This window comes from Festucalex cinctus, chromosome 9 (genome assembly GCF_051991245.1).
Source record: "Festucalex cinctus isolate MCC-2025b chromosome 9, RoL_Fcin_1.0, whole genome shotgun sequence".
Taxonomy (NCBI): Eukaryota; Metazoa; Chordata; class Actinopteri; order Syngnathiformes; family Syngnathidae; genus Festucalex; species Festucalex cinctus.
This window is the reverse complement of record NC_135419.1, coordinates 2,150,227-2,176,358: the sequence shown is the minus strand read 5'-3', so window position 1 is coordinate 2,176,358 and position 26,132 is coordinate 2,150,227. Positions and strand designations below refer to the sequence as shown.

General features: G+C 39.6%; 1 protein-coding gene across 1 annotated transcript in view; it reads right to left on the bottom strand.

Moving 5' to 3' along the window:
• efnb1 (ephrin-B1) overlaps window positions 1-26,132 on the bottom strand; it is a 95,978-nt gene that overhangs the window by 33,055 nt on the left and 36,791 nt on the right. Inside the window, exon 2 of the mRNA XM_077532076.1 lies at window positions 21,171-21,448. Coding sequence (XP_077388202.1) covers window positions 21,171-21,448 — 278 coding nt within the window. The remainder of the gene's footprint in view (window positions 1-21,170; window positions 21,449-26,132) is intronic.

Sequence of the window (26,132 nt, the reverse complement as noted above, 5' to 3'; positions counted from 1 at the left end):
AAATCTATAAAACCTGCAGGACTCCGGCCCTCGAGGACCGCAGTTTGCCACCCCTGGGTTAAGGTGAAGGGTAATGGGATTTTTATGAGGTTTTAGGTGAATTAATGAGTATAAATTTACACGTATTTGCACGCACAAACATGCGCACACACGCACGCAAACATACACGTAAAAAAAAAAAAAGAAAAAAAAAAGAGCAATGATGATAAGACGTTGAATCGGTAAGACTACCGAATGAACAATTCTGAGCTCTCGGAGAAAAAAAAAAGAAAAAAAAATGCAGAATAACAAGAGGACCGTAGGGAGCGGAATAAGTCATCTGTCTCAAACAGGAGCAGACTGAGCCCACTCCAATATGACAGATGTGGACACACTCATCTTGAAGCGCATCGCATCCTCAAGCATCTGCCCCCCCCCCGCCCCCCACCTCCTCCGTGTGCCTGCACGCACACACAAACACGCAGAATGAGACCTGCTCAAAATGTGCGCGCATGCCTCCGAGCGGATACCCACATAATCTGACAGGAATGCACCGAGGGGGAGCGAAGATAGTGGAATTTTGATTATGGTCGATTGACACAATAAAATGGAAAAGCCTTGCAGGAGGCTGTGTAGATTCTCAAACGCTCGCGCATAATATTTCATGTAAGCGAGCGACAGCTGCTCAAATATTCGCTAATAATATCATAATCACCCCCTGAATGTGAAATGTAAGCCCGGCGTTGCACGGAACGTTTCACAATTCACCTTTACTAGCTTTTTCAGCAATAATATCGTCTATTGGCAGCAGCCTACGCAAAAGCCTCCCTTAATGACAGAGTAGCTAATTGTCTCTAATGGCACTTTTTGGCACTATTCAGCTCCAGATGCAGAAACATCAGCATTTTTTTTTTTAGCCACATCGTGTGGCTTTGAGGCTTGCGGTAATAATTTGATTCATGTGCGCTAATGTGTTTTGCAGTTTAAGGTTGCATTAACAATGTTGACAGTGGCTTAATAACAAAAAAAAAAAAGGGGGGGGTTCTATGTATTTGTCAGGTTTCACAAACAGATCTGGACCTGCCAAATGATTGACAATGTTGAAATGTTGCATGTTTGTCAGTGGACTTGAATTGACTGATCTATTGATTGATTGAATTGATTAATCGACAAATCAGATTCATTTTAATTTTGCATTTAAGTGTATTACAAAAGTTTTTTTTTTTTTTCTTACTGTTTATTAAACAGTGATTGGTTATTTCATACGTTATATTTGTATAGTGATTTAAAAAAAAGGGAGGGGGGGGGGGGATTGATGTTGTACTTTGGGGTGTAACAATATCCAAACAACACGATACTATATTATCACAATATGAAGGTCACAATATGATAATTATTGTGATATTGTGGGGAGGTTGGCGTACAAAAAGGTTGTAAAAAAAAAAAAAAAAAAAAAGAAAAGATGTGCTTTTGTACATTACAGCAATGCATATAAACAACCTACAATCTCTAATAACACTTATTTGCTAATGCACGCACATATTAAGTTCCTCCACATATTGTCTCAGTTCACAAGCACATTATGTGCCCCTTCATCTGACTATTAGTGTGGCTTTTAAACATATAAGGGCCAAAACATGCCTTGTGAAAATTAAACTGCACTAAAAAAAAAAAAAACTAGCCGGCAGAGGGTGCTAAAACTGCACAAATGGAAATCAACCTGACTTTTTTTTTTTTTTTTTTTTTAACAAAAGTGCTGCTTTTAATATCGCGACATGACGACGACGACGGCGATATATTGCGGCAGATTTAATATCGCGATATCACCATATTGCCGTTATCGTTACATCCCTAGTTGTACTGTTACCGGTTTGGTCATTCTTTTCCAAAATAAAAACATGTGTTTGCAAATACCTTATTTTGATTAAACACAAAAGATAATCAGTCTTCTTCCATGAAGAACAACAGAAATAAGTGAACAATTACTGCTGATATGCTGAAAATATTTTCATAATTCTAATTCAATAAATGTAAATATAAATTTATTGTAAATATAAATTAAAAAGATTTTGAATTGTCAGATCTTTCATGAATGTAAGAAAAATACTTTTAAATTCATGTGAACAGTAAATTTCAAGAAAACACTATGATACGAAAAATGTTGGCCTTTAAACATTCTATTTTCTTGAGAATTTATGGGAGAAAGATATGAAAATAATCGATTCTTGGGTTTATGAATTGATGCCAGGCTCAAAAAGGCTCAGAAATCGATTCAAATGCAACTCGCTGAAGTTAACACAAATGGCAAGTGCAGATTTTTGGTCCCAGCACAAACACCAACAAAATGTTTTTGCAAACATTTTCGAGCTTACAATTAGACCATTTCATCGTGTACTGTATTTGTGTCTTGTCAGGAAGCAAAAAATAAATAAATATTTAAGATAGTTGTGCAGAGGTTATTATGCCAGCTGGCACATGCGGTCATGTTACGCAAAATGTCTGACAATAATCTGCACTGCCAGCCACTAAAGGTTGTTGAATGATACATTAGTGAGCGATGTCGGGAACGAGGAGTGCCATCAAAAGTTAATGTCTTTGGCGTAGTTGTTAATATCAAATGGGAACCACGCTGCCTCCAAATTGCCCACAAGATTGAGACCCCACTCAAAATAACAAAATAAAAGGCCTCAATAAACTCGGATTGTGATTCTTTTCTTTTTTTTTTCTTTTTTTTTTAAATTCCTGACTTTCATTCCGTTTTAGCTGAAATGGCACATCCCTGGTGGGAACCCACACATTATTACCCTTGAATACACAAAATGAACAGGTGAACAAATGCACCCAAAGTGCAGCAGCACACAACAAACACAAGCACGAAAAGACAAAAATAAAGCGGCTGTGAACTCCCCTCTCAGACGGTGACATGGTTTAACTAATGGCAGTTGAAATGTTGCGTGTTCAGAGAAATAAGCAGACGAAAAACTGGGTCACAGACGGGAAAAAAAAAAAATGTCATTTTACCTTCCAATTGGTTGGAGGCATGTTGAGGCGCACCCCCTCAACCAGCACCACCCCCCTTTCACACACATCCTCACTCAAGAGCAAAAGGTTAATAATGTTCATCTGGGTCTTGCTGGTTACTGTTTATCTCGGTCTCAATATGTGTGCACGGGGCTTGTTTGTGAGCGTTTGAAGCAAACACAAAATACAAACTGTTTCATTATGGCTTAAGAAAATAGTCTTTCTAGTAATCCAGTCATATGTCCAGTGTATTTCTTTACAACAGAAAGCAGCAAGGGGAAAGTTTGTCATCACCGACTTGTCATTACCGTACATTCTGATAAGTTCCTAAAGTCCCCCCCCCCCCCCCCCCCCCCGTTTCAAACAAAATGGCCAACACGGTTAAATTGAGCATATAATTATATTTTCATTCTCTATTAAGCATAAAAACACACTTGTGCGGAGAGAATTGATGGCCAAGGGAAAGTATCACAGAGGGAAAACTAAGAGAGTCTCGTAATGAAATGAAATGTAACAACTCGTAGCGGCTGCAGTAAATATTTCCAGTACAATCAAAACAGAAAGCCTTGATGCAGCAAATTCAGCAAGGGCCATATGAAAGAGAAAGACAATGCCGTCTCTTGACACTTGCATGTCACACTCTTTAGCTGAAGCACTTTTTTTTTTTTTTTTTTTTAATGACAAAGGAACATTTTGGTCGTCAAGTGCTGCTTTTAAAGTGAGCATATGCACTCCTTTTATTATGAAGCTGCTACAGTGAAGTGAAGTGCTCCTTTTTACATGGGGATATTAGCACACCTCGTAAAATAAATCCAAAGTGACCCTTCGCCACGTATTATGAGTTTGCAGTTTCACTGAAGAATGATTTTCCCTCCTTAGATTATTTGACTTTAAGGAGACAAAAGTATGCAGGCTCAGATCCGAAGAAGAATAGAAGAGGAGTAAAAAGGTGTCACGGATTTTAAACATTCCCTCTCAGACACCGGAGATGCTTCAGACCAAATATTCGGAGAGGAACCACTGATTTATATGGCGATACAGATGTTTATCGTCTTTTTTTAGCGCGCAGATCAGTGAGAGGAGGATGAGATGACAAGCTGCAGGCGACAGGCTCTTATTGCGGCGTGAATAAATCCAGGCCTTCATCTTTTACGATGCCTTCCTGTCGAATGGAAAACCCTTATTTTCCCTATGACAACCGTTCATTACAGCCGCTTATGGCAGGTGGCTGACATCTCTCGACTGTGACCAATCGTGGCATGTGAGGTATGAAAAACTATTAGGAGTGGAGATGTTGATTTCATTTAATACAAAAAGAAATGTCCCCTGACTGCTTTGAAACCCATCATTACCTCAACTTTTAACAGATTTTAGAATGTGTTGTACATGTGTTACTCTGTTTACTTCGTAAATGTTTTTGAATGAAGTCTAATAAAAAAAAATAGCTAGCTAGCTACCTCTCTATCTATCTACCTATCTATCTATCCATCCATCTATATAGCTAGCTATATAGCTATATAGCTGTAGCTAGATAGCTGTAGCTAGCTCTCTATCTATCTATCTATCTATCTATCTATCTATAGCTAGCTAGCTCTCTATCTATCTATCTATCTATCTATCTATAGCTAGCTCTCTATCTATCTATATAGCTATAGCTAGCTATCGATCTAGCTTATAGCTTGCTAGCGCTCTATCTATCTATCTATCTATCTATCTATCTATAGCTAGCTAGCTCTCTATCTATCTATCTATCTATAGCTAGCTAGCTCTCTATCTATCTATCTATCTATAGCTAGCTAGCTCTCTATCTATCTATCTATCTATCTATCTATAGCTAGCTAGCTCTCTATCTATCTATCTATCTATCTATCTCTATCTATCTATCTATATAGCTAGCTAGCTGTAGCTCGATAGCTGTAGCTAGCTCTCTATCTATCTATATAGCTATAGCTAGCTATCGATCTAGCTTATAGCTAGCTAGCTCTCTATCTATCCATCTGTCCGTCTGTCTGTCTATCCGTCCATCTGTCCGTCTATCTATCCATCTATCCATCCATCCATCTATCTATCCAATTTTTTTTAGGCTATCCGCTTCTTTTGCCCTGATTAATTATTTTGTTAACCTCTTTTTAAAAGCTCCAATTGTTGTTTTCTATGACAGCAAAGTACACGTTTGTGAGCCATGTTCTGTTGTCTGGTTATGTAATCAGCAGACCCATGCAGACAAAAGGGTCTCCTGGTGAGCTTGTTCCCAGCAGGAGGCTAACTGAAGTTTTGCTCTTTGGGCCTCATTTGCAGTGATAATCACACGAGGTGAACGCCGGTTCACCCAGTAAATCCCACCAGATGATAAAACTGATCCTCTTCGTCTTTTGTCCGGTCTTTGTTGTTCGTCAAAATGAAAAAGGTGCTTTAGGACTCTGGACTCCAAAAAGAAGTCACCCTCCTCCATTCTAAAGGTCCACGCAGCCACAAATCAGCCAATCGCGCTGATAAAAGGAGCAGTGGGATGGATCGGAATGTGACGGGAGATAGTAGTGACATGTCAAAGGCCACAAGGCTCCAAATATCTATCGTGCTAAAGAGCTCATCTGTGAGCAATATCGCAGCAGCAAGACCCCCCCTATAACCCCCCACTATGAATGAAAAAAAGAGCTGAGGAGCTGGAACACATTAACGAAGAGACAAAGACAAAATATCCACACTCGCCACAAGTGCTTATGCGTGTAAAAAAATAATGCAGTTGTGTGTGCAGTTATGCAAATGCGCTTGGATGTCAGTGTACGTGTGTGCGTGTGACTCATCTGTGTGCACTGCTCCAAGACTGTGTCTGTTCATGGAGCGAGGAGAAGGGTGCTTCATCGTCACTGACCTTTTCAGGCTGAATTATGACAACCGAGTCGGGCCATCCTCGCCGCGATAACACACGTCAAGGATGGCACACAAACGTACAAGTAAACAACAACACAAACTGCGGGGCCATCGCAAGTTGTGGATGTAAAACTGGCCAAGGGAGCTCACAAAATATTGGGCCACCGGGCCACAAACAAGAAATGAAAATGAAAGAAAACTGAGTGGAAGAAATAGTTATTTCTTAGGTGCATTGCGATTCTTTAGTAGTACCAATACCACTAGTCCTTTTAATACATAAAATCCCAAACCCCCACTCACCCCCCCAAAAATAGAGACCTATATACCCCAATATAACATATTTCCTTAAATTGCATGAAATGAATGTCGACCGAGATGATTTGTAGCTCATTTTGTTGCAATTTTTCGCATTTAGCATGCTAATGCAAGCTTAGCATGCTAATGCTAATGCTAGCTTAGCAAGCAATGCTAAATTAGCACGCTAACATTAAGTTAGCATGTTAATGCTAATGCTAAGTTAGCATGCTTATGCTAGGTTAGCATGCTAATGCTAAGTTATCATGCTAATGCTTATGTCACGTTAGCTTAGCACGCTAATGCTAGCTGGCTGACTGATTGAGAGGTAAAGTACACCAAACAGTTCAGTGCATTCGGCTTTCCACCTTGCAAGAGTCAGCAGTCACATCCAAAATTTCCGCGGAAATTTTTCTAGTTGCTCTTGCGACTTGGTGCTTTAAAAATAAAATCCAGGCGTCTGTGTAATATAAGAAAGAGAAAATAGAAGCCCAAGAGGTCAAAGACAGAGTAACACAGGTATGTGTGGGAGTACAATTGTTTCTATCAGCAAGCATGCACATACAAGCGTTGTACATGAGGATGCTCATGCACAAGTACCTGCTAAAATACACAAACTCAACAAAAGTACACATCCAAATGCAGTAATGTAGATTGTGATGTAGGACCACAGCTGACCAACTTCAGCGAGGCTCTACGGCCGATGGGGTGACACGGCGACGAAAAGAAAACGATTTTTCTTCCCTTCGCTTGGTATTTGACAAAAGCCCAATCGGGGGGCGCAGCGGACCATAAAGAAAATGCTGCTGATTACATCCTAATACACACAAAGCCAGTAGCCGGTTGCACAAACGCACACTGATTACGTCCTCCCTGGCGCTCCTCTCTCCTCATCCCGGTATCGCTTACACGGTAAAGCCATGCTGATCGAGGATCAGCGTTTTTGGCGCAGGGTGGCTAAAGAGTTTTAACCTCGCTTCCAATACAGGCGGGAGCCACGTCGGCTCCCCGAGCACCCCCCAATACAAATAAACAGCTACAACACAAAAAAAATGTCTGGCTGATTCCAAACAATTTCCTGGAGGATCTGTCAGTGTGCAGCAGGAGAAGACGAGGTGGGGAGGATCTAAAGAGAGTTGAGCAAGATGATGTCGCAAGGAAAAGAAACAGAAAAGGAAGAGAATGAGGGAACCAAATTAGACTTGTGGGTTTTGGATTTTAATCAAATCATCATGTGAGGAGGCTGAATTATACAGCACATACTTATTTGATGACACTTTATTTTCAGTATCCATCCATCGACACGAACAAAGCGCGGTCACCAGCATTCACACCCAAAATCAGACTGAAAATATCGTGTCTTGGCCACACTCGGTTTGAACGCGAATCAACACGTGCGCGCTGCAGTCTCGCGTGCGCACGCTGTTTACCGTTTTGCTTTTTCCCGGATCTCTATTTGCAATGCGAGCGGCGAGGTTATGAGTTTATATAGATTTGAATTTGCTTACGTGGCTTTTGAGGATATTTATTCCCGCGTTTGTCACGCACACGTTTCGTCCGCTCCTGTTGCCGCCTTTTGTGCGCCTGCGGTCAGGCTGGAATGGAACACGGACGGACGTTTTGGCCACTGAGCCGGAATTCAGAGAAACAAGGCTCGGTCCTGGCCTGCACAACAGTATTTATATTCCCTATTTATCCGTTGGAGAACCACAGCAATCTCTATCACCGCCTTGTGATTCATGTTTGTTTGCTTTGCTCAGAGCAGATTCAATTTCATCACTGAGACTCTTTTCTCTTGCCCCCCCCTCTAAAATTGGCTTTCTGCAGTAATGTTCACACCAGCGCTCATTTGCGGCCGCGCCGAGCACGCGGCGGTTTTCCTCCGAAAGGATAAGACATTAAAACTAATAACCGCCATAATTATAAATCCATATTTCTCCGATGAGATTGAGCAAACAAGCTCAGGTTCCAGCTCGAGGAGGAGGAGGTGGAGGACTTCTTGGCAGGAGCCGTCTGAGGGTGCAACAGAGCGGCTGTTAGAAAACAAAGTCATTTCAGAACGCGCCTCGGAAAACACAAACCGCTGTTCTATGGCTAGCTTGGAGGGAGGGGGGGGGGGCATCTGACAGAGGGCTATGATTTCAGCTCAGCCATTGGCCCGCGAAGAGAGAATACGCGTCGCTGGCAAAGCGCAGCGCAAACAACCTCAGACATCTGAACTGGAAGAGGAAACAGCCATTTGCATGTGTTAAAAAAAAAGAGAGCAGAAGCTGCCATTGTTTCATCATGCGTATATGTTCTTATCCGGAAACACGCCGCAATGTTTCACCATCAGGCCCAATGATGCTCATCTCCTACATTTACTCTTCGCAATCACTTCCCCAAACATTAATCTTTCCAGCCGTCTTAAAAATGTCTCCTCTTCTTTTTTCTTTTTTTTTTTTTTTTTTTTTTGCCTGGAGCTATTTTGAGGTTTTTAAAAGCACCAAGATGGATTTGACATTGCAGATGGAAATAAATGAAACAAGGAAGCTGACTTTCAACTTTGGAGAAGTGCTCACGGAGGAAAAAGGAACATTGTGCGAGAGGTTGGCAAATGAGGTTGAGAAGAAATACAAAACAAACAAAACAAAACAAAAAAATGAATAGCAAGTGTTGTTGTCTGGGTGCTGAGACGAGATCCAAGCTATCAGTTTAAAGAGAGTGACTGGAACACAATCTACAATCTTAGTCGGGCTCACAAACACATTTAGAGATCTTAAAAGGCGGAATAATGACGGTTGGGATGATTAGAGGAGGGGGAGACAGCGAGACGGGGGGGGGGGGGGGGGAAGTATTCTAATAAGGTAAGCGTGGAGCTCTGCTGAGTGTTCTCTGTTAGGAGATGTACAGAGCCAACTAATTGAGATGAATACATGAATATATCATCTCGGATTGAAGGCTTCAGCTGTAACCAATGACAACCATTCATTTGTCTGGCCACGTAAGCAACAAAGTCCTCACGGACACCCCCCCCCCCCCCCTCGCCATACCCCACTCTAAACAAACTCCTCTGTAATAAACGAAAGGCAATAACGCTGTGCCTGCTAACCCCCCCTCAAGAATGAAATATCCGAAGGAGAAGTAGCAGAGGCAGCCTGGATGGATTTGCAAAGCAAGCAGAAAGTCACATATTACGCCGCTGCTCCATAAACACTCAAGACAGTGGGGGTTAAATCTTCTTATCCCGGGACGTGCTGCTCCACCGGGGCTAACCTGAGCTGTTAGCGGGGTTCACTTTGAAAACGGAAATCCGTTAAGTATTACTGATTAGCCACTTCAAAACTCTCAACGGTAACATCAACGATAGTTAGCCCGAGTCAATGAGCAACTTGGATTTTCGTCAGGTGATGTTTGTGTTGAAGGATAATTAAGAATTTTCAACATCAGTGGTGTCCAAACTAGGGCCCAGGGGCCATTTGCGGCCCCCCGTCCATTTTTCAGTGGCCCGCGACATGTGCTTAAAAATGGCATTTGACTCAGTTCAAATAAAATAAACAAAAATGTTTGGAGACGGTCAAAGTAAAGAAGGGAGGGTGTCGGAAAAACAGGTGCTATTAAAGGTTATTTTAGTTCACTAAAACTAATGAAAAATCTAAAATTAAAATTCAAAAAACAATAAAAACCGAAATAAATCTTTTTAAAAAAGTGAAAACTAACTGAAACTACATTTTATGTTTACAAAACTAGCTAAATCTAACTATAATTATAGCAAACGTCCTTCGTTTTAGTCTTTGGTAATTAATTTAATGCACGAGCCTTTGGGGATGATTTTAAATGTGATTTTTAGTAGATTTATTTTGATATAAACCGGAATAATGACGTTTGAAAGTAGGTCACACAGAAGTGACGTCATCTAGCAGCAGCCAATAGAGAAGCACCAAAAGATGACGTCGCTCCCACGGTGTTTTTTAAATATTGCGCACAAGTAATACACATTAAAAAAATAAAAAATAAATAATACTAATTCTGAAACTAACAAACTAAACTAAAACTAAGCATTTTTTAAAGAACTAAACTAATAAAAACTAACATAAAACCCTGAAAATTAATAAAAAAATAACTAAAATGAAAAATTCCCAAACTATAATAACCCTACTGCCATATTACAAATAAATTAGTTTATATACTGTAGTATTTTTTCTAAATATGCAAAAGCACAAATAAATTATTTGTACAATTTTTAGGACTCAACATAACTTCTCTTCATAACATTATGTGGCCCTTGCATCCTTGTGATTTTCTGTATGTGGCCCTCAAATGAAAACGTTTGGACACCCCTGTGCTATTTGATGACTACAAAACAAGCACTTAAACTATTTTATTGCCGGTAACGCTCCGAAAATAAACACATTATCAAGTGACAACTCATCTAACGTTTTACATTTTCCAGCTAAGTATAGTTACCCTTTAAATACTTTAAGTTACTACTTTGCTAATGAAACTAATGCATAATAAAAATACAGCAAAACACGTGATTCCTAACTGTAGCACTCACTGAAGTCACTCAGCAAATAACTCTACATTATAGGACACAAAAGTGAAACTTTAGTATTTATAGCTTGACACATGGTGAAAGGCATGGTGGGAGTTTTTCAAATTCACGTTACCGTCTGCTGGCTTTACATCATTTTCAGCGCGTTGATGACTCAAGTGTCCATAAACAGCAAAAAAAAAAAAAAAAAGAAAAAAAAAAGGAAGGAGTTTTTCAAGCTGGAAGTACTTTGACTATTTTGAGTTTGTGTCAGCTAAAAACAAAAATGTCAAGGTTTAGTGCACACTCTGTGCTGTTGAGAGATAATGTAGCTCAAATAAGACAATGTCAGAAAATAAAAACAAACAAATATGGATCGCAGTGCAGTATGCAGTCAAGCTGAAATGGAATACTTCACTTCTGTAGCCCATTATAGCAATAAAAAGTTCATATTTTCTCTATAATTAATTTGATACTTTCATTATTTTTCACATACAATTAGTACCTTTAAAAACACATTTTGCAACTTGCTGTCGACTGAAAATGACATCACAAAGGGCTCAGCTAACCAATCACACAGCTCACCTGTTTTCTAGGTTTGGTCATGTGACATTCACAAGCTGAGCTGTGATTGGTTACCTGAGCCCCTTGTGATGTCATTTTCAGTCGACAGCAAGTTGCAACATGTGTTTTGAAAGGTACTAATTGTACATGAAAAATAATGAAAATATCAAATTTATTATAGGCAAAATATTAATGTTTGACTGGCAAAAATGGCTAAATAAGTAAAGTATCCCTTTAAAAGGGAAAGTCAGGCCAGATTGTGTGAGTGTAGGTGGCCCCCAAATTATTATTATTTTTATAAACAATGTACGTTATAAATGTTAATGTTATAAGAGTTTTGGCATTGTAACATTAATTATTAATGTCAAGTAAAAGAAAGACTGCCTTTTTAATTTTGTATTTAAAATGCATTTATGTTCAGTGAAGTCTAGGAAGTCTTTTTTTTTTTAAAGTAGCCCATTTATGTTTAGTGAAATCCACAAAAAAGTGTCATTTATTCAATTAAAAATGTTAAGTCGATGTTAAGTCAAAAAAGGTTCTTTCTATTATTTTTTAATAAAAACAAACTATTCTTGAATGTCACTGTTAAATATTCACTTCTAATTAAGTGGCAAAAATGGGTGTCATTTATATGTCGGTATTTGCTGAATGTAACTATAAAAGTTATTTTTAAAATCAAGTAATCACTAAAGTATCTCAGATACTTTTTAAAGCAAGTAATCAGTAAAGTAAGCAAGATACTTAGAAAAGTAACTAAGTTACTTTTTTAGGCGGAACTGGCAACATTTTTCATCCACTATATGCTTTTATGTCATAATTAAGAACATCTGATCATGTTGCTGGTTCTGTAAGTAATTTGAAATGTCTACAGTCTGATAAATGTGCAATAATGGAGTCTGTCCTTTGTTCTACATTGATAAAAAGCATGCACAAGGCTCAACCATTTGGACAAAAAAGAAAATCTGCAGCCGTCTTTCTTTGCTGTAATTCAAATCTTTGCGTGATTTTTTTTTCACCGAGGGAGGTTACCAGATGTTAGAAAACCAATTTAATTGCAAGTTGGAAAACGTGTGAGTCATTTGCATCTCTATAATCTGACGTTCAAAATGTCTTTTGTCTTTTCCGGAGCGCAGCTGACAACTGCGTGTCATTTGAATAGGGGGCTGTGATTTGATTATGGTAATTTCATGTTCACGCTAAAAGATGACATCGAATGTTTTTTTGTTTTTTGTTTTTTTGGGGAAAGATTACTTTTATTGCACAATCTGAGTCTAAGCCTGCCGTCGTTTGTATCAAAGCGAAAGTGAGCAAGCGTCGAATGCAGTGCTTCTCATATAGTGGGGTGGGGCGGGCCCTCCCAGGGGGGCGCGTTTGACCTCGGGGAACATGCTTTTTTTATTTAGATTTTTTTTTTTTACTGTCCTAGAATAAAGTGCAATTGCACCTCCACTACATTAGGGGGCAGTGGCGCTCTCATTATTGGCAGAGGAGCATTCGCTCGGTGGTGTAGGGGTTTTGTTTGTGCATAAAATCAATCAATAATAATGCACCAACATTAACTCAGGAGCACAATATTAAAAAAAAACAAAAAAAAAACTTTAACCTGCAAAACAAAAATATATAAAATAATTTGTGCTGATTTTTTTTTTGCTGTGTGCAAAGCGCGCATGCGCATTAATTTTATTTTTCCGTATCGTATGGTTTGACATGGTCATTCAAAAAATGTTTATAGAATTTGATATTCTGATGTTGTCATAACAACGTTACTCTATAGCGCCCCCTAGCGTAGAAAAATAAAATCCAATCCCGGCACGTTTGACCCAGAGCAACGAAAATTGGCAGGCACGTGTAGCACCCCGAGACGCACAAAAAAATAAAAATAAAAATCTATTGGGACCATATAGCTAAAATGTACCGGAAGTGAGCTATGAATTTTTTTAATGTCCAATTTTGGCCCATTTTGGCACATTCACTTGTGGTCATATTTTTACCCCCTTTGCAAACAGTTTTCATCTGATTGACTTCAGGATTTAATTGTATTTTTGAATTTCAGATGCGTTTTAAATCTTCTCTGTTACAGTTAATAAAGCTATTTTTTGTTGTAAGTTGGTCAATATTTCTTTCTTCTTTTTTTTTATTCTCTTATACGTTAATACGGATTCAGTGTTATGCAGAGGTGTGCTTATAACAATTTTATAGACAAATCACACATGATACTATTTATAGTTGCGGGGCGGGGGGGGGGGGGGGGTGGTTCTTCTTACTCAATGACAGAAAATGATTGAGAAGCACTGGTCTAATGTAAGTGTGGCAGCATGCATGCATATATGCGTACATATTGTGTGCTGGTGTGTTTACGTCCTATATGGTAAGGAGGATCTGGTGATCTCGTATAACCCTAGCCAGGGATTTCAAACTTGACCTTTTAACTTCATCCCAAAGGCAAGCCGGTTTGGAAAATAAGATTGTATAGTTTGTATACAAGTCAGCGGTCGGGTGAGCAAAAGAATGGCAGGCGTGTTTGTGTAGGTTGTGAAGAATAAATAAATACAGAAGAAAAATACCCGCAACTAAAGAAAATAAGCATTGGTGATGTGCAACAGGACTTGTAACCTTAATCCTGTCAGGTGTGAGCACTGCTGAGATCATCCCACCGTGTCAAACACAGCTGTCAAATACCTTCTCGAGTCTTAAAGGCGGCTTGAGCAACCACGCGTAGGTTCGAGAAAGAACAAAAGGTAATTCCAAACATTTACGTAACTGACACATCCTCGGGCGCACGATCCGTCCCTTGCCGCTCGTAGTTGAGAGAGTTTGCCGCAATTTGGCATCAAACCAAGTGAGTGACAAGAGCGCAAACATGGCCGCTGTTTTGCCGCAAGTCATCACGAGGACTCCGAAAGGTGACGGGGAGCATGCGCCCCCCCACCACTGCGGCGGTTTTTCCGCTGTAGAAGTCGACGGACCTCCGAGTCCACGACGGCACACTGAGAATGGAGAGTGACAGCTGTCAGGAAGGATCAGGCTTACCCTGCCGGCTACACAAGGAATCAAGGGAGAAGACGAAAGGGGTGCATGAGGAGAGAACTGGCTGCTTCTGTTTACTGCCTGACGGCCTCGAGCCTGAGATAGAACGCAGCCAGCGTTCAGGCAACTTTATTTCGACAAGAGCAAGGGTCGAAACTACCTTTTTTTTTTTTTTTTTTTACTAGGAGCACAGTGGCCCTTGACCTGAAATCCGGGTGCAAGTAGAAGATTTAGGGACGCACACTGCAAATTGACTTGAAAAAGTAAATAGTCACTTCACCCGTTTTCATTTTCACTATATTCTTAGACTTTAGACTTAGACTTGACTTTATTGATCCCTTTGGGATGGCTCCCTCTGGGAAATTTACATGTACAGCAGCAATGAGAACAGATAATAAAATAAAAAAATAATTCAATCAATCAATAAATAAGGTTATTACACCAGAGATTTAATTAATAATAATAATAATAATAATAATAATAATAATAATAATAATAAATAGAAATTCAATGAATCAATAAATAAGGTTATTACACCAGAGATTGAATTAATAATAATAATAATAATAATAATAATAATAATAATAATAATAATAATAATAATAATAACAACAACAATAAATAACAATTCTGGTAGTATTAGCCGGTGTCGATTGGCTGAAGTGTAGAACAGAAGTTTGTCAGGAACAAAAAATATTCAATTAAAATGTTTATTAAAAAGCAAATAAACAACTAAATAAATAAATACAAATAAATAAATAAATAAATACATAAATAAATGAATAAAATAAACAAACATCATTTACGGGCAGTCTGGAGCCCTGAAGAGAACTTAAAAAAAAAAATAATAATTCACACTTTTATACAGAACCACAAAACTACAAGGTGAGTGAGTGAGTGAGTGAGTGAGTGAGTGAGTGAGTGAGTGAGTGAGTGAGTGAGTGAGTGAGTGAGAAAGAGAGAGAGAGCAATCTAAAATTGTGACAGAAAAAAATGGCAACTAAAAAATGTGAAAAATCCTATCCAGTTGTATTTTTCTCCCAAAAAAATGTAATTTATGAGAATAAATTCATGTGCATATGAATGCGTCCGTGTATTGGAGATGAGTAACGACTAACTATTTTTTTCAGTGCATTAATGTGAAATGCACAAAAAAATATCAATGTGCAAATTCAAACAATCTCACTTAATCATAAATAAATCATTAACGTAATGAACAAAGGCAACTTCAAGCAAAAGAAATGGTCTTACATTAACATTCTTTGTATTCCCGTGAAACGGCACAATATTCACCAGGCTGACCTGATTAATCATATAATTATATATCATTTGAATATGCTGAACTTCAACAGGTGGAATCGCCCATATTTAACGGCAAAGCTGACATCTGCTTCATTATTCAAAAGCAACATGAGTACTGCCAACTTGCACATTTGTCTCTCAGTGCTGCGCATACAATGCCGATTGCTTTTTTTTTGTTTTTTTTTTGTTTTTTCAAATGCGTTCAAGGTTCTCCAGCGAGCAACAGCAGGTCTGAACTGCAATTTGCATTCCACGTGCAATATTATACAAAGTCAAGGAAGTGGAATTCTTGTAGGCTGAAATGCCGACATTTTTAGGCGGACAAAGATGGCACTTGACATTTTTTTTTTTTTTTTTTTTGTATACACATCCTACCCTTTTCCCCGCCCTCATTTATTCCGTTTAATTCCTGCAGTCTTAAGTCACTCCCATCTGAGCTCTCTCTCGCCTGTAAAACCGGCACAGCTATTTTCCACGCAAACATCTCATTGCAAATCCCGTGTTTAGACAACACAATGAAAAGCCGCCAGTTTGTTTGGTTTTGTGTGTGTGCGTGTGTTACTGATGGATGGCACAGGCTGGAGCTGGTCTGGAGTTTAGATCAGAGCGGGGTTATCATTACTGACCCCTGCTGTGTCTCTGACCCTTTGTCCGTGGGTTCTGACTTTTAGCCCTGCCGCCATCCCCTAACCTCTGCGCGCGCACACACACACCCCCCCACACACACACACACGGCTGTCAGAACTCGCCTGGGATGCACAGAACCAAGTGGTGGACATCCCCTGCAGTGACACAAGGGCAACGGACTGCACCATTTGTTGCTTACTTGACCTCACGCCTTTTGTCGCTTGTTCAGCCGCACGCAGCCATGCGGCATATACAGGAATGTCTCAGAAAATTAGAATATTGTGATAAAGTCCATTATTTTCTGTAATGCAATTAAAATAGCAAAAAATGCCATACATTCTGGATTCATTACAAATCAACTGAAATATTGCAAGCCTTTTATTGTTTTAATATTGCTGATTATGGCTTACAGCTTAAGAAAATATTAGAATATTTCTTCAGACCAAGTAAAAAAATAAATTACCATAATCAGCAATAAATAAATAAGTACATAAATTAAATAAAAAGTAAATAAATAATAATAATACATAAACAATAAAAAGCTTGCAATATTTCCGTTGATTTGTAATGAATCCAGAATGTATGGCATTTTTGCTTATTTCATTGCATTACAGAAAAAAAAAAGGACTTTATTACAATATTCTAATTTTCTGAGACAGTCCTGTAGTGGAGCTGATCAAAAGACATACAAAGCCACAGGGTCAAAGTGCACGTGGATTTTTTTGTCCTCGCTTTGCATCCTTCCGCCATGTTCGACAGTAACAAATCCGGCCGGATAGGCTTGCTCTTTAGATTCGGATTTGCATCGTATGGCTGAGTGGGTGGACCACATTCCCACCTCAGGCAATGATGCAACATTCGCCAGGATAAGCCTTCATACACAAACATACAGTGCACGCAGCTTACTGTACAGGAAAAACCACAAACATGCGTTCACTGTCTGCCCCTTGGACTTTAACTCTTTGACCGCCAAAAATGTTTCATAACGATTAGCAAAATCATGCTGTATGCAGCCATAAATTATAAATGACGTCAACTACGTTTTTTTTTATTTTTTTTTTGTTTTTTTTTAAATCAATGGGCAGCACAACGTCGAAGTGCGGCGCTGCCTGGTCAAATGGGTTGTGGAATCAAAAACACCCACTAACTATGGCCAGAAGATGGCAGCCTTGTATCTCTTCTCAATGGGCTCACGGTGTATTTAATTACGACGAAACATGATGAAATCTGATGACGTGAATGATCAAAACCTTTTTCAATTTTTGCTCAATCTCACTCAAATTACATATTTTGAAATGGTGATTACTAAAGAACGGAATAAGGTAGAAACATACATTTTTTTCTAATTAAAGAAAGGAATGTGATCTTTCATTTGGTATATGCAATAGAAGCAAATACTCTGTTTGCCTTGAAAGATGAGTTAAAATGCTCGAAATCGGTTGGCACGTTTTTTTTTTCTTTTTTTTTTTTTTTCTTTTTTTTTACAACATGTGGCAGTAAAAGAGTTAAATGCACACTGTACATGTGGCCGTTACACTGTGCAGAATACAAGATAGATGAAGTGAGCCCCGGTGCATGCGCAAGCTGCGGCGGCGTAATAAATAACGTGAACTCGTCCCGTTGCAAAGGACAACCGCATTAACATACAACAAAGACAAATACAACTTTGGATGATTGCTGACATGGGAGACTTACGGTACATGGGGCTAATAATGATTCACCATCACTTGGATGGAGCCTGCATGTCTGCTGAGGCACTGCAGGCAAGTACTCCCACTTGCGACCATCAATACACTCTTACAACAGCAGAGACATTAGAGACGTCCAATAAAGTTGTTATTGTCAAGTCTACAAATTGTTGCTTCAAATCCTTCACCTGTCTGAAAACTCTGTTATTCCCCTGTGGGGGAAAATGTCCATTATTACAATGTTATTTAAAAGCAAAAGTATGAGCAATATTATACTACAAATTCTCTTTTTTCATCAAATATCGGGAGTCCTCGAGTTACGTCGGAGTTCCGTTCCTACGCTAGCGACGTAACCCGAATTTGGACTTACTGTAAGTCGAATTTCCCCATTAAAGTCAATATTTACATCAAATTAATTTGCATAAAAAATCTAAAATACATTTAAAAAAATTAAAAAAATATTTGGCAATATTTAAAAAATAAATACAATATTGTAGAAAAAGAGCTCATACTAAAAAAAAAAAGCACAATATTGTGCTTTTGTACATAACAGCAATGCATATAAACCACCTACAATCTCTAATAATAATATTGAGGCACTTACTTGCTAATACAAGCACACATTGATCGCTTCACAAGCAAATGAGGTTCCCCTTCATCTGACAATTAGCATAGATTTAGAAGGCCAAAACATCCCTAATGAAAATTAAATTGCACTAATAAACTAGCCACTAGAGGGTTTTGTTGCGTTCATCCGTGCTGTAACTGCCGTGATAGTGAAGTTTTTGCTGGTTTACAAATCTGGCTCAGCATCATCGGAGATTCATTCACGACCTTTCACCTCTGCCCATCCTGTTCCCCGGAATTGTCTCACGCCCATCCCGTTTTGTCCACGGTGACCTGAAAGATGACCTCTGCGATCATAAAGTAAAAATGTCGCATAAAACAGCTACAAACCATATGAGACATTAGAATCCAAAGGGTTCCTGAAAGACATTTAGGTATTATAACAAAATATATATTGATTTCTTTTGAGCCCACATACAGTAATACCTAGCCCTTTAAAAACATCATCACGCCTCGTTTAAAATCTGCCTTTGAGGAAGAGCTCAAAAGACACAAAAGAAAAACATGTGCTGTTTAAATTAGCATTAATGTGAATTTTGACTTCAGAGGGTGCTGACATTCTGTGAGAGTTATTTTAAAACAAAATACTCGAATGGTTTTCGTTTCTCGACACATCTAAGGAACACTTTTTTATTTGGTCTGTCTGATATCCTCGTCCCTCGCCCAAGGTCGTCTGGGATGGGATCCAGCTCACCCGTGACCTTCGTGAGGACAAGCAGTGCAGAAAATGGACGGACGGTTTATATGTGATAGAGAGAGAATGAACATCAACATGAAATCTCAATGCTTCATTATTTTTGTTTTTTCAGAATCTGGAATGTAATGAAATGGTATTAAGTGTTAGCAAGTAGATAAATGAATGTCATGTTGACTCTGTGTGCTGAACTATAAATGACGTGAATGAAAAAAGAAATCTCTATCAGCGCAATGGAGCTTTATTGTCGAACGATACAATGATGTAATCTAAAAATATGGGTTACAAAGGAAATTGATCTTTCAGGTAAATCTGGTGCGGGCATCTCTTCATGTGTTTTCATACTGATTAACTTATTCACTCGCCGCCATTTTCACATTTCGCAATCCTGTTCGCTCCCGGCTGTTTTACTGGATTTTGACTGATTTTGCAAGGCCCACAGAATATTGTGTTCAATTGCTATAAAAGCATGGAACCTACCAAAAGAAAGATTAAAGTCTCTTCTTTCATCAGGAAAAAAAAGTATGTTTCTATCTGTTTCCGTTTTGCAGCAATTAGCTAAGAAAGCTAAGTTTCATCAGTTTTCACAAATCTATTTCAAATTGTAAGTAATTGAGCTTTTTTTCTAGATGGCCCTGGTTGATCTCCTTTGCTCTGCTGCCACCTGCTGGCCGTTTGTGTAATAACTACCATTTCTGCAACCGTTTTTTGCAGTTGAGAGGCTGCATCAAAGCCTTCTGTATGCTCTAGCATAAAACAAACAAACAAACAAAAAACGTATAAATACGTCTTTGGGGCACTTAGAACATTAAAAAAACATATTTATACGTTATTGGGAGTAAATGAGTTAATGTATATATGTGTATATATATATATATATACATATATATATATATATATATATATATATATATATATATATATATATATATATATATATATATATATATATATATATATATGTTATAATATGTTAATAATAATATAATATGTTATATCATACGATATCCGTTGTATAGATGTATAGAACCGGTATTTTTTATATCGCACAACTACTGCAGGTACAAAAATCATTCAACAAAATTAAATTGGCCACAATTTTATCACCACAAGTAAAATTGAAAAGATAAGCGGTTTCTTCCGGTACTGGTGTAAAGATAATAATACTCAGTTCTGATTGGCAAATTGTGAGCGGTATTCATTTGAGATGAGACGATAAATCATGGTATCCTGTGGATTAATTTTACGCGGAGAAACAAAGAGAATCGGATCACACGCATGCAGGCATGCGAGAAGAGCTTATCAGAATTTGGTGGCCCGCAGTGCTGCCCTGAAACGGCGGCTTGCGTGCGGTACCGTGTTCAAAGGCACCTCCGCCATGGTCAGGTCTGGCATGGTCGCCTTATTTATGAGAAGTCATTAAAAAATTTCTTGAGCCTTAAATGCTGATAAATCGAGAGTTTCATGACGTTTTCAGTAAAACGTGTACGATTTCATTGCTTTTCTTACGGGTGGGTTATAATGTAAACAGTCATAAAACGCTGGCGCTGACTATGGTGGAATGCATGTTTTCTTTATGTGCTGTAAAAACACTGCAATATTTCCTCCTCCAAAGCCCTAAATGCTACAAGTACTTCGGCATATTTAAGTATAACCACTATAAAAGTTTTTTTTTTTTTTTTTCTCAACTAATCTTGCCATTCTCATAATGTAAACATGTCGGGAAAACTAACCGACAGACCCACTTCCACTTTGACCTTAAACAATCGCCAAGTACATCACTTTGGGCCGTTGCCACGGTGATGCCGCAGTCACCATTAAAGGACAGTTTAACTATAAGGAGCGCCCGGCCACACATGTCGGTGTTCAACAGAGCGTATTAACTGGTTCCGTCAAGCTCCTCCGGATAAATGAACGTTCAACCGCGACAACAATACATCATCTCTCGGAAGGAAACACTTACACGTGATGTAGTAGTTGACGTTCCTCTTGAATTCCAGGCCCATGTAGTTGGGGCTGAACTCCTGGAATTTGATGGTGAACTTGATGTCCTTCTCCGGCTTGTTGCAATTGACCAGAACGTTTGGATCAAGGACCGTGCTGCAGCTCTCCGCCTGCTCCCTCTTCACCAAGTACAGCTTGTAGTACTCGTACTCTCGGCCTTGGTCCGCTTTGGGACAGATGATATCCAGCTTGTCACCGATGTCCGGGTAGATAAACAGGCCTTTGCCAGCAAGAAATCTGTGAGGCAAAAAAAAAAAAAACGACAAGACTGTAAGTAACACATCATAAAGGAAGTCTGGAAAAGCAGCCACATAATTTCTAAACAGTTTATATAGTCCTAATACTTTGGGCTTTAATGTTTTTTTTGAAGTCCTTCAGCATTGGCTTTTAGGCAGAGCCGTTAATTCGGACCCACAAACCGATGACAAGTTACGGCTCGACCATGTTCAGGCACACAAATCCTCAAGAGGGTCCTTAATTGTCATACACAGGTTGGAAATAAAGTACACCAAAGGAAGGAAACAACCTGAACACACACAAAATGGCAGCCATAAAAAAAGGTTTCGAGGAAGAGAGGCACGGGATATCATGTAAACTCGGTGGTGACGCGAATTGAGATGCCAATTGGTCGTTAAAAACAAATGCCGTTTGTCATTACTTCCGCTGTTGGCCTCTGACTACGTCTTAAAAAGAAGGGAACTTGCAAAATTTGGTCGGTGGACCAGAGAGACGAACCATCACAGGGGTTAGCTTAGCGCTAGCTAACTTACCATATGACCATAGCCACTTTTTTACACCCTATCCAGGCGGATTTTCATTCATGAAAATGTCCGGTTTGATTGTTTTTAATGGGACCAATTAGTGTTGTTAACGGAGTATGTGACCTAACGTGTTTGACGTGGACACAAATGGACATAAAAAAAAACACAGAAGAGAAGGCAAGCTGTGGCAGTTAGGACAACTACAATTAAGCGATAAAAATGTGAACCCTTTTGATTATGGAAATAGAATCGATTGAGGAAATAAGAATCGAGACCCAGCCCTAGTTAAAACTTTGGAAAAGCTCCTTTTTGGAAATCAAAATAGGTCACCACAAGCTAACTGCTACTTATAGACACAACACAATGATGGATTTGGTTTCTGCCATCAGCCAGTGAGCGGTGAGGGATCCTGAAGGTTTACAGTAAGTTATTTTAAACTAAAAATAAAAACTTGTCAATTCCGTCATGCCCCCCCCGTCGGAAGAAGAAAACATCTCGCGCCCCCTCCACCCCCCATAGCTTTCGAGCGACTTTCGTTTGTCTCTTTATCTCCGTCTCGCTCCGCCGGTCTTCTCATCCCTGTTAAATATTTTTTCATGGTGTCACTTGAGGGTCTGCTACACTTCATATTCATACGCTGTTGCTGTGTGCAAAGCGCGCGTGCTCAGTGCAAACAAAACCCCTACACCACCCAGCGAATGCTCCCTGCGCACACTCTGCCAATGAGAGCGCCACTGCCCCCTAATGTAGTGGAGGTGCAATTGCACTTTATTCTAAGACAGGAAAAAAAATAAATAAATAAAAAATAAAAAAGCATGTTCCCCGAGGTCAAACGCTCCCCCCTTGACGAAGCCTGGGAGGGGGGGGGGGCTGCCCCCACTATTTGAGAAGCTGTATGGTGTAGCTAAAGCCCAATATAAGTGCACTTCATTTACCATTTACCATGATGACCAAATTGTATTTTACATTTTTTTGGACTATCACTTCCAGCAAAAGCGCAATTCGTAACCCATTCGAAAGGATTCGGAATTTGGTGGTTAAATTGTAAACAAATATGCAAACAAGCTCCAGGCTCGATTGCAAACACGTTTACATATAAGGCCGACTTGAAGATGATATGTATTTGACAACGGAGGTCCGAGTATGAGGAGGCAAACCCTGTGCGGGGTCAGGCTTCCCGGTTCATCTTCCCACTGGCGGATCATCTGCGAGGGGCTTAAGATAATCCGTTTGGCCTTACTGTACCACTCCACCTCGCTCACTTCTGCCAACTCAATCAGATCAGATTCTATTCTCTTTTATTCACAAAAGGTTGTGAGCAGGAGACGAGTATGCGTGTGACGGGCGGGGGGGGGGGGATCGCCGTGTTTGGGAAGCCGCGCGTGTGTGTTTATACAGGTCGGTGTGTGTGTGTGTGAGCGCTCAATATTTTTTTTTTTCAGCAAAATGGGCTGAGGTTGCGGTCTGAAAAGGGGGCTTGCGGGGGTCAGACTGGGCCGAATCATTGTTCTGGACTTGTGTGAGGCTTAAAATGTCAACATGGTTCAGCTCTTGCTGTCCCAGTTAGCCAAGCATTAACCCAGACAGCCGGACTGACCACGGGTGTGTGTTGTGGTCGCAGACAGTGAGCACAGCAAGAGAGCCTATCTGCAAGATCTGCCCATGCCAGCGGATTTAAGCAGGATTTAGCTGTGCGCGATGCATTTGTTGTTATTTCTGATCCCTCGCATTTTAACAAGACGTCAGGGGCCGGGGCACTGTCTCTCTCTCTCTCAGAGCATAATCTCACCTTATCTGCATTACGTATTTCATCATGGCCCACTAAAGAACTGACACCTCAGACAGGCTGGGGGAGGGGAAAGTACTTTTCATATGAGTAAGACAGAGGAGCGTGTGAGTACGATATAATAGGGATAGAGCTCCTCTTGTGTATAACAGCGGAAGAAGGTCAGCCGTGGTACAAAACAATCATTTAAAAAGTCGCATTTTCGCAGGATAACTCCCCGTGAAAATGAACGTGATCGGATTAAGGCCTTTCACCATTCATGAGCATCCTTCGTAGCGAGACATTACCGAATAAATGCCTTCAATCACATCAAAAAGGATGAACGCAAAATGGAATCGACAAAATGGTCCCGACGCGGGCGCATCCGAGCTCACGTTTTGGTAGAGGTGTGCTAAAAAAATAACCGATACGGCAATATATCGTTGCGGGCCTCATTACGATACACGTATCGATACGCAGGCGTCAGAATCGATATTGCTCGTTAACTTTAAATAGGAAGCTAACGTTTGCCTTTGCAGCTTGCATTGCACCTAAAAAATAAAAACCAGCAGCGTCTTTGAAGTTAATTGCCTTCAATTAATGCAAAAATAGCTCACCAGTGATTGGACACTGTCTTGCTAAGAAAAATTCAAGCAGAGGAAGAATATCAACATTTATTTACTTATAAACTTAACATGGCACATGTCTCAATGTACCAATTTTCCTATATTTTGTTTAAAAAAAAAAACGAAATAAAATGTGTTAAATGAAAAAAAAATACTGTTTTTATTTCCCCATTTTTTTTCAAATTAGCACATTTTAGAGCTGTAATTTTAATACTTTGATATTTTTGCTCATATCGGCTCATGCCTATGAACTCATTTGTTCCCAAGAACGTGAAAATACGTTTTTTTTTATGTTCTATGTGTCCCAAAGACGTAATTATACGTTTTTTTGTTTTTTTTTTTTTATGCTAGAGCATACAAAAGGCTTTGATGCAGCCTGTCAACTGCAAAGAACGGTTGCAGAAATGGTAGTTATTACACAAACGGCCAGCAGGTGGCCGCAGAGCAAAGGAGATCAACCAGGGCCATCTAGAAAAAAAGCTCAATTAGAATTTTGAATAGATTTGTGAAAACTGATGAAACTTAGCTCTCTTCTAATGCTAATTGCTGCAAAACGGAAACAGATAGAAACATACTTTTTTTTTGCCTGACGAAAGAAGAGACTTTAATCTTTCTTTTGATAGGTTACACGCTTTTATAGCAATAGAACACAATATTCTGTGGGCCTTGCAAAATCAGTCAAAATCCAGTAAAACAGGGAGCGAACGGGATCGCGAAATGTGAAAATGGCGGCGAGTGAATGAGTTAATAAATTTTCCCGGTGTGTCTGTGAAAACTTCCACCTGCTCTGCAGTGCGTACACATTTAAACCAGGCATGCCGCTTGGTGGTAAACCAGAAGAGCTACTAACAAAAACATTTTTTGTCATCCAGCATAATACACATATCCTTTAGGTATACACATGACTGTTATTATAAAATGCAAGTAAATTAATGTACAATATCGCGATACGTATCGCCTTGGAGATCATGTATTGGGATACATAGGTATCACGATACGATACGTATCGTGACCCCTGTATCGTGATACGTATCGTATCGTGAGGTTGGCGGCAATATCCAACCCTACATTTTGGTTCTTTTTTTTTTGCTGACGATATGAGAGCAAAATCTTGGAAAAGGGCGCAGAGCTTATTGTCTGTTGCTTGTGAGGGCGAAGGGAGGGCTTGTGCTAATTCAAGGGCCTATAAGAGTGAGAACGTAGGGAATCCTTTGTCCACAATGTCTTTTAACAATTTTCTGCGTTTCAGCAGCAATTCAAGTGTGTGTGCGTGCGGGCGTGCATGCACACGCACGCACGCACACCAGGTTCATGTGTGCGAGTCTATGAAGACATGGACACAATCAGCCTCTAATTGGATCTACAAGATGCATCGGTGAGGCATAAACATGTTTCCATGGCAACGTTGGGCTTTGTTGCTGACCAGCCCATCTACTCGATCCCCGCCTTCCCTCTCTCGTCTTTATTTCGTTCCACAATCCCATCCTCTCTCGCTTTATCCTTTCACCTTTGCCACATTTCTCTCGCTGTGTCCCCTCCACTTGCCCTTTACGGGAAAAAAAAAACAGCAGACAAACAAGTGTAAAACCACAGGGGAGAAAAGAAAGACTATCACAATTAGACCTTGAATCGTCTGGCTCAACAAGTTGGTCCTTTCTCATCCTTTGTTCGGATATTTCGTTTGTAAGCGTTCTCGTTCAAAAGGCCACCAAATCGCAGCCCGATTCTCAGTTTTAACACACCACTTGTTCCCGTATCAAAGATAGCCA